The sequence below is a fragment of the Pelodiscus sinensis genome, chromosome 1 (genome assembly GCF_049634645.1).
Source record: "Pelodiscus sinensis isolate JC-2024 chromosome 1, ASM4963464v1, whole genome shotgun sequence".
Classification (NCBI taxonomy): Eukaryota; Metazoa; Chordata; order Testudines; family Trionychidae; genus Pelodiscus; species Pelodiscus sinensis.
In genome coordinates this window covers 325,410,467-325,425,927 of record NC_134711.1, presented here as the reverse complement: position 1 = coordinate 325,425,927, position 15,461 = coordinate 325,410,467, and the positions used below count along the sequence as shown (strand labels likewise).

Sequence of the window (15,461 nt, the reverse complement as noted above, 5' to 3'; positions counted from 1 at the left end):
TGCTACTGTTGGATTATAGGAAACAAATGTCTTGGTGGTTTTTTGCCTCTGCTGCCTTTTCTTTACTGCCCTGAGGTTACTGGTTCCTCTATATCTTAACATTTTCATGGTGATAATCTTGAACAGCTCTGTGACATCTCACAGGGTAACTTCATGGAATAGTAATAAAGCCTATAACAGTTGAACACAGAAGTTGAGTGAAAATTCTCATTAAGACAGCAGTCAAGTGATTTCTAGCTCTAAGAGAAGACTTTGTATTAAGCAAATGTTTCAGGGATGTTTGAAAACTTTTCTTCAGTCACCACCGCATTTGCTGTATGTACTATCAATCCCTTGCATAAAATATGAATGTGAAGAATTAATTGGATTTGGCTGTGATTTTCCTAGAGAGAAATGTGTAGGATGATTCCTGTGAATTTAGTCTTTTCAAAGTGCTGTTTAAAATCTAACTGACTTGTGGTACTATAGATTCAGATGTCAGTGTTTTTATTAAAATACCTTTTTCAGTGAGATGGTTATTAAGTGACCTGCAAAGTATTTCTAAAATACTTGACTTTTTGTTCTTTTTTGCCTTCTATGTGCCATGACCAGAGACGCATGTCAAACTGAATATCACAAACTTGCATTTGCAATCATGCTAGTTCATTGGCAGTCTGTTAATGCCCATTACTACAAACCCCAAACTCTAAAGTGTGAGGGGAAAGGTGGAATCCACTCTTAATTCCCTGTGGTGTCACAAACTTCTTGTGTAAACTTGGTCAAGTCACTTAGCTTCTCTGTGCCTCGGTTGCTTATTTGTACACTGGTAACTCTTCTATCTCACAGTCGTGTAGGGAGGATAAATGCATCACAAATTGTAAAGCGCTTAGATGCTGCGGAATAATAGACTTTAGCTAATGCAGGGAGGGTCTCAGTGGCCTAACCATTGCTATGGCGGTGGTGCTATACCTTGTCTACAGTGACAAACTTTGGGGGCAGCAACTCTCCTACAGACTTGTAGTAAGGACGGAGGCAGGCAGCAAGCCACGATCAACATTCTAACAGCTGTGTTACCTAGTCCGGCTCTGATTGCTTTGGCTGGTGTGGGGTGGGATTGGATTGGCTGGTAGGTCGGGTATACAAACTCTTCCACTAGGGCAGTTGCAGCAGTGGGAGACCCACCGAAGATGTAAGCTGTTGGGGGCAGGTGCTCTTGCTGTGCTCTTGCTCTGCTCATTTTGCAAAACACCTAACACTATAGGGATTAGTCTGAAAGGAGCTCTTATGTGCTACAGTAATATAAATAATAGACTAGAGATCTAGCTAAGGATGTTAAGAAGCAGGTAACTGACTAATTGTGTAGTATCGAATACACGATTAGTCGATAAAGGGAGGCGTTCTGTCCCAGCTCACACCAGGTCCTGGACCTACACCATTGCAGCTCTGCAGTTTAAATGTAGTAGGAGCCAGGCACACAATTAAACTGCACAGCCACAGTGGGGGTAGTTCCGGGACCTGGTGCGAGCTGGGACTCAGCAGTCCTGGCTCACACCGGGTCCCGGACTGCTGCGCCTCTGCATTATAAATGTAGTAAGAGCTGCCCAGCTCTTACTACATTTAAAATGCAGAGACGCAGCAGGAGTAGGTCTGGGACCCAGACAGCTCTTACTGCATTTAAAATGCAGAGGAGCAGCAGTCCGAGACCCGGCGTGAGCAGGGACAGAGCAGTTTTGGCTTGCATTGGGTTCCAGACTACTGGGCCTCTCCTGCCCTACCCCCCCCACCGCTGAGACGGTGCTGGAGGGAACGGCAGGGGGGGAAGCAGGTAGTCAACTACTCGACTAGTTGTTTACATCCCTCGACCTGACCATTGTCTTCAAGCTTCGACAGGATCTGAATTTCTTGTGTTTAAACCAAGAGGAGAGGGGGAGAACGATGCATCTGAGGGTTGGGTTTGTTTTTTTTTCCAGTTCTTCTCAAACAACCTATAGAAACAAAAGGCCGTAATCACATTGAAAACTTAATTCATTCAAAGGTGCTCCCAGAATTTTGCTCCCCAAGACATGTCTAAACTAGAGAAAATCCTTATTCTGTGCTCTCCTCCCTTTTCATCTTACCAGGCTGTCTACTCTACAAAGTTTTGTCATCAAAACCTGCCTTTTGGCGACAAAGCAGCGAGACAATACACTCTGTAATAGGACTGTTGTCGGGGGTGGGGGAGGAATGCCCATTTCAGCAACAAAAAACTTCCACCCCCCCATGAGAGACTTTTTTCAACAAGGAGCCAATGTGGACTCTGCTGTTTGTTCTGTCGACAGAACTGGCTTCCGCTGGTATCACAAAGTGCCTGACTTGAAGGCTCCGCTCAGCTTTGCTCTCTGCAGGCATGTGCCCCTCCCCTTTCAAAGCACCAGGAAGTCTCTGTCAGCTGAGTGAGCTGCTCTGTTTGGGGACCGTAGAGCAAATAATTGGAATGCTCCTGCCCAGCCATGCACTAGGCTCGCTGCAGAGAGAGGGGGGGAGGCTGCTGTGCTGCTTTGGTATTCCTCAGCATGGAGAGCTCCCAGAGCTACTCCCCGCAGCTGCAGAGGCTGTGGGAGAGCTGAGAGGGAATCCAAAGATGTGCAGGAATCTGCTCTGCCTTCCCACAGCGTACCCGCAACGCACGATCTGTCGGCGGAGGGAGCATGTGTGATCCCTCTATGGTGATTTGTTTGGGAGTGTAGACGTACCAAGCCTCAAACAAGTTTAACAAGCAGGCCAGGCAAAGTACCATATGTTCAAGCCAGGCTGATCCTCTTTCTGGATCAGACAACATGGGATTTTTTTCCCCTACCCTCGGTGACATTTGTTAAATTTCAAGGACAGCTGCATGCAGAGAAGAATTCACTATCTTCATGAGATCTCTTTAGTGCACTCCTCTAGCTTTGAGCTCTTCAATTTACTGATGCTCATTGTGTGTTCCAAACAGACACCCTGAGCAAAGTCGTTCCCACTCACCAGTAGCTAGCTGAACCTAGCTTATTCCAACTGCTTTTGCTTTGTTGATTGTTTAGTTCTTAGAAAACTCTTTGTCCAAGTTGCTGGGACACCTCAGAAATCTTCCAGCAAAACAGAGCAAGCACGAGTGAATGATCATGGGACCCCTGAAGCTGAAAGAGAACTTTTGTTTGAGAGGTTTTAAGTTGCCAGTACATTTCCCCCCTCCCCTCCCTTCCCAGGCATTTCTTTCCTGCTCAGGTGGTAGCATGCAAGGCCTGTTAAGCATTCTGAGACAGCTGGAATGCTGCTTATAATGTTCCCTTAAAAGCTTCTCTTGTCTAGTTGATGCATGATTCTATGACAGTGGTTCTCAAATGTTTTTGGCCCATGGCCCGCCCCGCTCAACACAGACGTTTCCGTGGACCACTAGCCAACTACCCATGATGACAAAATGAGGGCAGGAGGGGGTGTTGGGTCTTGCCTGGAGGTTAGGCTCAGGAGCAAACTGGGGGTGGGGGATGTGGCTGGGTGCAGGAGCGGACTGGGGTTGTGTGGTCTCAGCGGGAGGGAGGTACATGAGGGAGATGGAGGTGCAGGGTCTGGGCGTGAGGGGGACGAGGGTAACATATCTGACCCTGTGCCTCCCACAGCTCCCAAGCACCACCCCCTGCTGCTCCCATTGGTTGTGATCCCTGCTAACGGGAGCAGTGGAGACAGTCTCCAAGGGAGAGGTTTCCTGCACTGCTGTTCCCCTAGCTGGAGGGAGGGAGAGCGGCAGCTTGCGGAGCAGCTTCCTTTCCCCACAAGCCAGATCCATCCATGAGGCTCTCCCCCTCCTTGCTGCGGGAAGCTGGCACTCCAGCCTTGCCGGGGTGTAGGACCAAGGGGCTGGAGCGCCAGTGCAGGCTCCCCACTGTGGGGGTGTGCATGAACCCAAGCCCACGGCTGACCTGAAAGACAGTTGTGGACCCCATTTTGAGAACTACTGCTCTATGAGAAACTGCTTGCCCCCTCTCATCTTGGGATGTTTGCACATGGGAGCCTGGGGAGGGCGGGGTTCAGTAGTAAGGATGTTCAGTATCGGTTAATTGAATAGTCCAGTAACCGCATGAATTCTTAGCGGTTAGTTGACTATTCTGTAGTCCCTGGGGATGGGGTCAGCAGCCAGTGCACTCCAGCCTCACTCCCGAGGAGCCCCCTGCCATACCTCACTGCTGCCTCAGTATCAGCAGGCAGCAGCGCGGGATGCCAGGCAGGAGCTGGTCCTCGAGGGGAGCTCGTTTAAAAATCTCACATAAAGAAGCAGCAGTGCAGGGTGGCAGCAGCCTCTGTCTAGGAGGGATTTGACCTCCTGGACCCAGCAAGAGCTAGAACTGAGCTGGGCTGCCTGCCTGCCTGCCTCCTAATACATTTTAACTGCAGATCCACAGCAGGGGAAGGTCCCGGACCTGTCGCAACCCAGAACTGAGCCGGGCACCTGGCCAGCCTGCTAAAAAACGTACTGACAAGGAGGGGGAGGGAAATGCATGTAGTCTATAGCATTAACCTGTAAGCTTTTGCTTATCAGTTAATCGACTACGCTATTACATCCCTATTCAGTAGTGATTCTTCTCTTGTAGCGGGGGTTAACTTTGAGAGAGCCTTACTACACTAATTGTCAAATCCAAATCCCATGGCTTCCTCTTACGATTCAAGAAAATAGTATCCCATCATCAGGACAAGTAGCATTGAGAGTTGCATTGATCTGAATACATCTCTCCTGCTCCTGCTCATTTTCTTCACTTTATTTAAGGTTTAGGGTTTGCTTTTCTTATGGTGTGTTATGCGTTTATCAAAGTGCTTTCCAGATGCTTTCAGGTCCAAATCCCTTGGAATTCCACCATTCTGGAATTAACAATGCACAGGCACACGATGCAACAGCATAGGACCAGGAAGAGGGGAAACCCTTATTAGCAGAAACTACAGAGGAATCAGAATTTTAGCCAAGATGGCATTTAGTCAAGACATATTTGATAGAGGGTCAGCAAGCTCTTTAATGGTCACAAGTGGTTGAGCACTCTGCTCTGTATCTTGTCTGAAGGCAGGTTTATTGAGGGAAGTCAACAGTAATGCACAGAGGAATCTGAGGGCGTTGTATGAAAAGATTAAAGGTTAAAGCTGAGCTTGAAATGTTGCTCGTCTGGTGATCTTGTGGGGGAATAAAGGAGCATACTAACAGTGCCACCCCCATGCATCCAGTCTTCACACTGAACTACTGTGGCTCAACACATTTCATCTGTATGTCACTCAGAACCAAATCAGCTGGCAGTTTACAGATCCTAGGATATGAGAAAAAGCCCAGGGCCAATACAGATATCTCATTGACTCCTTGATGTTAATAGTGTGCTGTCATGCACTCAAACAGCTGGCATGTCTAAACAGTTGTGTGCCTGTCTGTTGGTCTGGGCCCCAAGCAACCTGCTTGTGTTGGTTTTTCCTCTTTGTAATGTAAATACGGTTAAGGATGAGCTGAGATGAAGGCGGATCTATGGGATTTCATTACCCACATCCAAAGTGACACTCTCCTTGCCACGTCAGTGTTTGTGTTATCATAAGGGGAAAATATGCCCTCTGACCAAGTGTACCTACGTGGGGAGGAGACTTCTGGTTGCAGAGACCTCTTTAATCTAGCAAGCAAAGGCATAAGGTGATCCAGGGGCTGGAAACTGAAACCAGACAAACTCAGACTAGAAATAAAGCTTTTTTTTAATTCTTGAGGATAATTAACCATTAGAATGAGTTCTTAAAGGACGTGATCGATTCTCAATCCTCTGATGTCTAACTCGAGATTGAATATCAGAGGAGTAGCCATGTTAGTCTGAATCTGTAAAAGCAGCGAGGTGTCCTGAGGCACCTTATAGACTAACCGAAGTGTTGGAGCATAAGCTTTCGTGGGCAAAGACCCACTTCGTCAGATGCATGCAGGACTCCTCGCCACTTTCGAGCTTGAATGTTTCCCAAAAGATGGCCAGGAATGATGGGTTTATTGCAGGAATTAAATTCTGGGTTAAATTCTGCACCGTTTGTTATGTAGGAGTTTGGCCTGGATGGTCATATTGGTCCCTTCTGCCCCTTAGTTATGAATCATCAACTCCCTTGGGGTTATTTGGCTGTACGTAACTGAGCAGTGACTGCGAACTGTCTTAAGTTGTGTATGTAGGTTAGGGATGTTAGACATTGTGTAATTGAATAGTCATGTAACCGCAGGAAATTTTAGCAGTTACACGACTATTCAGTAATCCCCAGTGGCAGAGCTGGCAGCTGGTGCGCTCTTGGCTCCACTCCATGGACCGGCTCCTAACTGCCACCACATGCTGCTGACAGGAGCCACTGCCACAGACCAGCCTCTGTCTGTGGGGAGCTCAGACCCCCTGTGGACAGGGGCTGCTTTGCAGCAGACTCCCCTGCTCCTCTCCCCCGCACTGCTGCCAGTGAGAGGGGCAGGCAGCACTGTGGAGCTGGTGGGAACAGGTTTTTAAGCCGGCTTCCCCCAGCACCAGCTCCTGCCAGCCCCCCCCCAACCTCTGTAGGAGGCAGGTCTGCAGAGCAGGCACACGCAGGGAATCTGCTTCAAAGCTGGCTTCCTGTTCCTATTGGCTCCAGCCTACACCCCTCACCCTCTCAGAGACAGCAGCGCAGGGTGGGGGAGGAGAGGCAGATCTGGTGCTCATGGGGAGCCTGCTGAAAGCCAGCTCCTCATAGGCACAGCTCCCACTCCTCTCCCCTTGCTGCCTCTGTATCAGAGACAGCAAAGGGGGAGTGTGTGCAGCTGACGAGATTAACCAATAAGCCCAGGCCTGTTGGTTAATCGTGTAGTCAATTACACATTGATATCCCTAATCTAGGTGAGATGCCAAGATGCATATTTCACTGCTCAGCATCGTGTGTGGTACCTTACGAGGCACCTGGGTGATCTAACCATTGTGAGGAGTGCTGCAGATTCTTTATATCTTCCAGACATGCTCAGAGTATAGGGCAGAGGTGTAAGTCCTAGTTTGCTAACTAAGGGAGGGAGGATGATTGATCAGGTGACTTGTCAAGATGAATAGAACATGGGTTTTATTCCTCTGAATGTCTTCGTTTTCAAAGCATGCTGTACGAGGATGATTCCCTGAGCTCTCTGACAGCTTTGCAATTAACTTAATTGTCTTGCCTTGCCTTCAGCCCTGATCAGTGTTCCAACTAGGGATATAAAATCCCCTTTAATTAGTTAACCAATTAAACATTATGTTATATTAACTGGTTAACTGATTAAATGGAGGGAGCAGAGGAGGCCCTGCCATGGGGTGGGCGTTTGCTTGCCCCCGCCGGTTACCTGTAACTAGTAATCATCACCTGGGAATGGTGATGCTTACCAGTTAACTATTCACATTCCTGGTTACCATGGGGCATGCACTAAATGGTGGTTTCCCTGTCATTTAAAATCTAAATCACTTGTGACAGCATTAGACAGGGACAGTTTCTCTTACAGAAAAGAGCTTTGTTTTGTTTTTTTTAACTGCTGTGTACATGAAGTGTAGCCATGATCTTCTCTAGGCTTTAGCGGCTGCTCTTGGACTTGAGTAACTGGTTGCTTCTCCTCCCTAGGCTGACCTGTCCCGACTGTCCCCTGAGGAGAGATGGAGGTGAGTAGTGCATGGCAGTGGGTGTGGGAGGGGCAACTTATCTTGGATCTTAATTGCACTCCAGTCCTACTGTGGGTGAGCTAGCTAGCGGAAGCCACCAATGAACACAGTAGCGTCTAGTCATGGGACAGACCACTTGCTCTGCAGAGTGTTACTAATTTGTCCCACCACTTCTCTTAATCCTGCCAGTTTAGGTTGGCTAGTTAGGACTGGCCTCTCAGCCTACTTGAATGTTAATTGGCAGCAGTGTCCTTGAGCAGGGGTGGGCAAGAGGCTGCCAGTGGGCTGGATCTGTCCCGCCAAGCCACCGGATCTGTCCCACGGGACCCTTAGGCAGAGAACATCTCATATTTTTAAAAGTCAGTGGTTATCCGTTCTGGAGGGCTGGGGAGAGAGGAGGGAAACTTCTCATGCTGTTCCCGCTACCTCCCCCCCCCCCCCCCCGTCTCCCTGGCAAAATCTCTTAGCTCCCAGTCTTTCAATGTCCAGCTAGTAGGAGCTGAGAATTTTTGCTGGGGCAGTGTAGGAAGCCTTCTTCCTCAACCTCCTCTACCCTTTCCCTTCATGCCCAGAACAGAGCTACATGGAGCAGCAAGCAGCCTGCAGCAGTCAGTCTGCCTCAGGTTTCTGCTGGTAAGCACCAGCCAGCCAGAGTCTGCCTCTGGCACCTCAGCCTCTCCCTTCCCCAACCCTCTGCCCCCCCTCCACATACCCAAACCCTCTGCCCCCTCCTGCACCCATAGTGCCTCCCAAATCTGGCACCCCAATCCGCTGCCCCAGATCACAATCCCCTATTACGCTAGGTCACATCCCAAAATCCTGCATCCCAGTCCCCTGCCCTAGGTCACAATCGCCAGGACTCTCTTCCAGGGGTGGGAGGGGAGGGATGCCTCTGGCTATGCAAAGCTAAGGGAAAAGGACATTCCATCTGTTCTTTTTTGTCCCTTGATATTTCTGCTGGACATTGGTTCATGTGCTCAGGCCTCTCCCTCTAGTCATGAGGGCAGGGAGCCTCCTCAGCCACTAATACTGCCCAAGTCAACTGCAGTGAGGACACTTCAGACCTTATCTGTCCTGTCTGCACAGAGCTTGGGTCAATGAAGTGTCTGGCTTTTTATAGCTCCCGCAGGGGTCACCAACCAGTCCATTGGGATCTACTGGTACATCTTGGAGCTTTTGACAGGTGACCCTGAGAGGTTTGTCTGGGAGGCTATCAAGTGTTGACACTTCATCTGCCCCTCTTAGCACTGCCCTGCTGCTCCTGCCCTCTGCCTAGGAGGTGCCCCTTGCCCCTGGGAGCCCCCTGCTTGCTGTGCAGGGAACGGGAAGAAGAGGGGGGGGTGCACCTCCTTCCACCCTGTACCCCATCTCCATGGAGCGGGGGGAGGGGGACAGGATGGAGAGAGTTTGTTGGCTGCTTTTGGGAGTGGTGCAGGGCCAGGGTAGGGGTGAGCCTGCCTTAGCCCCCTGCACAACCACCCAGAAGCCACATGTGGTAAGTGGTGCCCAGCTGGAGCCTGCATTCCAAACCCCGGCCCCAGACATGAACCCCCTCTGGCACCCCAAACCCCTGCCCCCAGCCTGATAAAAATGAGTGAGGATGGAGTGAGCAGGGATGGGGCCTTGGAAGGGGTGGAAAGGAAGTGGGGCAAGAATGTTTAGTTTTGAGAGAGATCCTGGATGGCACTTAACTTATGCTTTAAAAACCACTGCTCTAGAGTGTGTGTGAACCAGGCCAGATTTGTGGCCTCTGCCTCTTCTGGCTTGATTACAGCAGCATCCTTCTCTGCCCGACTCCCCTGCACTACATCCTCCTCCCCACATCGCTTTCCATCCCCTGGCACAGACTCTTTCCTCCAACCCTGCCACACGGCTCTGTATACCGGGTTCTTGCTGATCCCACCCTGTGTACTCCAGACTTGACGTGCCTTGTTCTCGTTTCAGGGTCGAGCACGCGCGAATGCACGCCAAGCATCACGGCCACGAGGCCATGCATGCCGAAATGGTCCTCATCCTCATTGCCACGCTAGTGGTTGCACAGCTCCTCTTGGTACAGTGGAAACAGAGGCATCCTCGCTCCTACAACGTAAGCATTTCCCTCCCTCTGGCTGCAGGTGTTGAACGGGGCCGGCGTTTAGCTATGTAACCCAGTTCTATTGTCCTCCTCGGACAGCCCTGTGATGCAGAAGTAACCATAACAGTGTGCGCATTGGAACTGAATGCAGGACTTAGGCCACAGAATACAATTTCCTTATTAGTGTGGAGGGTGTAACTCCTGGTTAAGAAGTTTATACCAAGTTGTGTTAGCCCAGGAGGAGCCTATGGAACAAACTGATTTCACACCTGGTCTTACTCAAAACAGTGTCAATGGAAGTCGGATTTACCATTGTCATTACTCAGAATAACTCCGACTATTTGAGGAGAAGCTGGATTTCCTGGTCGCTGACCTCAGTTGTGATTTGAATGCTCACAGATGCTTGGCCGATTGCTCCGTTTGCTGATTCCTCTCAAGCCTCTTGGTCACTCAGCAAAATCAGTGTCGGCAATCCTGGTGCATCAGATTGTATGCAAGGGATTACCGTTCTATACGTGAACGGGATTCTCCGCACTCTCCATTCTTCCAAGCCTCGTGATGCCTATTAACAGTGCAGCAAGAGAGCCTTGTTTCCCATGGGTGCTGGTTTTGCAAGCAATTCCATTTGTGTTGCAAAGACTTCGTGTCAGAAAAGGGTCTATATGGAGTAACTGAAGTTTAATGTGTACATCTGTTTGCGGGATGAACTCCCAAAATAAAATATCCATTCAGTGTGCAGCAGCAGTCAAACAAGCAATTAGAATGTGGGGAATCATTTAAAAAAAAAGGATATAGAGAATAAGACAGAATATCTTATTTCCTCTGTATAAAACCATGGTACGCCCACATCATGAATATTGTGTACAGATCTGGTCACCTCATCTAAAAAAAGATATATTGACACTGGAAAAGGTTCAGGAAAGGGCAAGAAAAATGATTAGGGGTTTGGAACGGGTCCCATATGAAGAGAGATTAAAAGGATTTGGACTTTTCTTCTTAGAAAAAAGGAGACTAACGGGGGGGGGAGGGATATGATAGAGGTCTATAAAATCATGAGTGGTGTGGAAAAACTGAATAAGGAAAAGTTATTTACTTATCCCACAATATAAGAACTAGGGGTCACCAAATGAAATTAATAGGTAGCAGGTTTAAATTTTTTTTTCACGCAGCACACAGTCAACCTGTGGAACTCCTTGCCAGAGGATGTGGTGAAGACTAGGACTTCAACAGGGTTCAAAAAAGAGCTTAGATAGCCATTGATGGACCTAACCTCCATGAATCTATTAGCCAGGATGGGTAGGAATGGTGTCCCTAGCCTCTGTTTGTTTCAAAATGGATGACAGGAGAGGGATCACATGATGATTACCTGTTGTGTTCCCTCCCTCTGGAACATCTGGTATTGGCCACTGTCAGCAGACAGGATACTGGGCTAGATAGACCTTTGCTCTGACCCGTATGGCCGTTCTTATGTTCTTAACTCTTAAAACGCTGTACAGAAGAAAATGAATGTGGCCCTTTTACAAAAATATGGATATGCCTCTTCTAGCAGAGTTGCACAAAGCCCAGTAGTTCATTACAATACCAGAGCAACCAGGACTTCTCCCTCTGCTTTAAACCTGCCCAGAATCTGTCTCATCACTCCGCTGGCTCAATCCACTGAAAAAATGTTGGGGAGCATAATATGCAGTTCAGATTTTAGGCTCCAGGGGTGGACAGCCAAGACTGTATCCTCTTTAAGAGGGCTGTGGGGGAACAGAGAGACTGCCAGAACTGGTGGAGTCCCATTCAGCGCCACTCTGCGTGTGAGTTTGGCCTTTGCTGAAATGCCTTTTGTTTTGTCCTTGCAGATGGTGACCCTCTTCCAGATGTGGGTTGTTCCCCTTTATTTCACAGCAAAGCTGCACTGGTGGCGATTCCTGGTGATTTGGGTCTTCTTCTCTGCTGTCACGGCCTTTGTCACTTTCAGAGCAACTCGGAAACCTCTTGTGCAGACAACCCCCAGGTTAGCATGAGCGTCTCCTCATCAGCCACGTGAACCCAAAGCCAGGCACGTTTTTGTGCAGGCTGCCTCTGCGGGAGAGCAGCTGTTACCTGGCTTTATTCAATTCCCAGGCAACAGCTCTACTGCTGAGCTTCAGCTTTGCAGGTCAGCTTCCAACTCCCACAATATTCCCACCGTGTGGTGGAGAGTGATTCTGTGAGGGGTCCGCATCAATTGCAAACCTTAAACAGTCTCACTTGGTTTCTGCCCATGAACCATCTCTTTCAGGAGTGCTTCTAACATTGGTGAAAGCGAATCAGCTTCAAACAAAATCAGCCTGTCACTGAAATATTAATTTTCCCCAGAATCTCCACTGATCTGAGTGACTGGTGGAAAGCCTGGTGGATTGTAGCCCTGCAGGGCTACAAGTGGGACCCATGTCCAGCGTAGGACACGGCTATGACGTTCCATATGGGAGAGCAAGTGTCCGAGCTTGGATTAAAACTCTGAAAATCTGGCTCCCCGGCCAGTGGGCAGTCCACTAGCTCCCTTTCACCTGAGCACCTGAAATGTCCTAAGTGATAAACTTGCTGTAATTAGCATCTTAAAACTTCCCCGTGTGTTCCCTGACACTTCCTTCAAAGTACCTGTAAAATCCGGGGGGGTCTTTTGTTTTACAGGTTGGTCTATAAATGGTTTCTGCTGATATACAAGATCAGCTATGCCACTGGAATTGTTGGCTACATGGCTGTAATGTTCACTCTGTTTGGTCTTAACTTATTATTCAGGTGAGTAAATCTTTGCTGCTTATCTCCCTTCAAAGAGGTAAAATATCAAAGTTATGTCGAGCCAGGAGTTGGCTATGGAGCTTTTTAAACTGGGTTAGGAAGTAGAGCCATATATAAACCTAGTCGTGTCATCAATAATGTTGGAGGCCAAAGTGTTGGCTCTAGATCAGAAGTGATGTGCCAGCACATGGACCATTCAAAGTGGTCCACATATCATCTGCCCAGAACTCCACTTTCAGCAAGGATGCTCAGGTGTCTGACACCTTTATTCCTGTTCCTTCTGTGTTAACACCACCAACTCCTGCCAGTTTCTCCTCCTTGTGCATATTCATACCCAGTACTGGTAATGCTCATCCTCTGCTTATCTGGGAAACAGGAATCCTGTGTTACTTGTAAAACCAGCTCCGAGATACTGTAGGATTATAACAGGATGAAGGCTCAGACACAATCTAGAGCTGCATGATGGTTGGTTTTCCCCCTATCTGTGCTGTACTAAGCTGAGCTGATTTTCCCCCTTCGGCTCTGTGACTTGTCTCTACTTTGTTCTAAAGTTATTTGCCAACATTCCTATCTCCAGCCTTGATGATCAAGGAGACTGGCTACCTTTTTCTCTCTTCTTGATGAGAGATGTTGAGTGCCTACAACTGCGACTAAAGTCACTATCTCTTAAATCCAGCTATGAAACACTGCCTGAGAACTTGCCACTAGAAAAAGCGAGAGGTGTGGTCCTAGGGTAGCCGTGAAGGGCATGGATTGCATGCACGTTGGGCAATTTAAGGATTGTAGAGTCTAAGGCCAGAAGGGACCACTTATGATCATCTAGCCTCACCTCCTTCTAAACAAGGCAGAGTCACCAACATGAGATGTTACCTTAAAGCATATTGCTGCGTTTAGAAGATGGAAACTGTTGGACCTTGTAATTACCAGGGTTTTAACATGGCCATCATTGGGTGGATATTTCAAGACTATGAACACTTACTTGTTCATGCCCATGAGGTTGCTAGCACAGCATGAAATATTGATGATGAGGCCTTTGACCCTGTCATACTATGTTTGTACAGCAAGCTAGCTTTGCACATGTTCCGTAAAGTGGCTTTGTTTGACTGAAGAGCTTATTTGACGTTCTTCTGCCTTTTTCACTGCAGAATCAAACCCGAAGATGCAATGGATTTTGGCGTTTCCCTCTTGTTCTATGGCCTTTATTATGGAGTGCTTGAGAGGGACTTTGCTGAAATGTGTGCAGATTACATGGCATCAACCATAGGGGTGAGTTGACATGGTCGCATCGTTTCCCAGAGATGTGGTGATTTTGTTTCTCTCACCAGTGCAGCTTTTAATCATCTGACTGTTTCTTTTGAAGTTTGCCTTCTGTAATGCTGGCCTTTCGTGGGCAAGGGCAGGGTCAGGAATGGTGACACCAAAACCAGCAGCTTGTTGAAATGTGTCTAAAGAGTGTCTAAGAGAGACCTATTGCCATTGACTCTAAGCACTGAGATTCCATAAGTCTTCTGTGCACTTCTGAAGACTGCAGCTTTTCTGGGCATCACACATGCATAAAGATTTAAGCCTTCATGTGAAGGTGGCATCCACCTTGATTGATTTGTACACCTTTACCGTGCCTTTTAGAAGGTCCACGTGGTACTACAGTTGAACCTTAAGTGAAGGACTGCCCTTTCCTTCCACTCCAACACTTCCCCATATACCTGTTCCACATAGCAGCCCACTGCACCGTCCTTTCTTCTTTAGTGCTGCCCAAGATGGCAGTTAGTAGAGTTGCCGAGTCAGGGTTCTCTGGCTCTTATCACCCTGCTTCTAGTAACGAGTCCTCCACAAAGGTCTGCGGAGGGGGTTATGGGAGAGGTCTTGGCATGCAGATCCTACTGCAAGAGACGGAATAAGTTTGCTTCAAGGAACAATCTGAGCTAGGAGATGCTTGTTAACCCCTTGGATTCCAATCCACAGGTTTGAGAGCTGCTGTTACAAACGAAGGGGCTGATCGTTCCCTTTAGAGGACTTGACTCTTGGGAGGCCACAGTTAGAGGCAGTTTCTCTACTACATGAACTGAACAGGCCCTTGAAGAAATGGGCAGGGCCTGTGAGATTCCCCCCTGGAGAGATGTGTATGTGAGAGAACCTATCCAAGGCCAAAGAATCCCAGTAGCCCAAGAAACTCTTTGGTACAGCTCCTCTCTTCCAGCTTTGCCATAATCTATTCAGCAGTTTAACTGATGTGGGATGGAATAGACCACACGTCCACATAGTCTAGTTCCTATTCTTCAGCTCTGCACTAAAGAACCTCTGTCCTCAGCAGTACTGTCCTCTTCTGGAAATCAGATGGTTGGTTGTCTTTCTCCCCAGCCTCCCAGCACGAAAGTATCTAAGGAGGAATCATAGAATCATAGAGCTGGAAGAGACCTCAGAAGGTCATCAAGTCCAGCCCCCTGCTCTAGGCAGGACCAATCCCAACTAAATCAACCTGGCCAGGGCTTTGTCAAGCCGAGATTTAAACACCTCTAGGACACTTGGACAACTGTGGTTTCTAAGCTAGAATGAGAATCCGTGGTTTTCAAGAGGTGACCTCTTACCTTCTGACCTGTTGATTCCAACTGAGGATATTCAATTCCTATGATTGGTGCCTTTAAATGTTACCCCTTCCAATCCTTCCTCTCAATTTTTGGTGTATTAACCATGTCATTTGATCAGACCGAGGGTGCTGGTCCCAAAGGAAAACTTCCAGAGCTGATCTCACAGATAACACACTGTACTCGTGCAGTTCATATTCTTTTTAACTATGACTCTGTCTTCATAGTGTGAAACCTACCACTTCATGCAGCTGCCCAAGGGTTTTCCTGTCTTAACACTGTTTATGTCCATTGGACTGGGGAGTTCAATCAGCCTTGAAAAATTATTCACATCATGTCTTGAGCAAGGAAATTTTCTTTCTGATGGGGTTAGTGGGATCTCATTAGTGTCTTCATGATGAAGGCAGGACA

At 48.1% G+C, this 15,461-nt stretch overlaps 1 protein-coding gene across 1 annotated transcript in view; it reads left to right on the top strand.

The window, feature by feature from the left end:
- RNF121 (ring finger protein 121) overlaps positions 1-15,461 on the top strand; it is a 39,406-nt gene that overhangs the window by 2,813 nt on the left and 21,132 nt on the right. Inside the window, exons 2-6 of the mRNA XM_075919655.1 lie at positions 7,588-7,625; positions 9,570-9,711; positions 11,547-11,701; positions 12,361-12,468; positions 13,614-13,734. Of these exons, the coding sequence (XP_075775770.1) occupies positions 7,588-7,625; positions 9,570-9,711; positions 11,547-11,701; positions 12,361-12,468; positions 13,614-13,734 (564 nt within the window). The remainder of the gene's footprint in view (positions 1-7,587; positions 7,626-9,569; positions 9,712-11,546; positions 11,702-12,360; positions 12,469-13,613; positions 13,735-15,461) is intronic.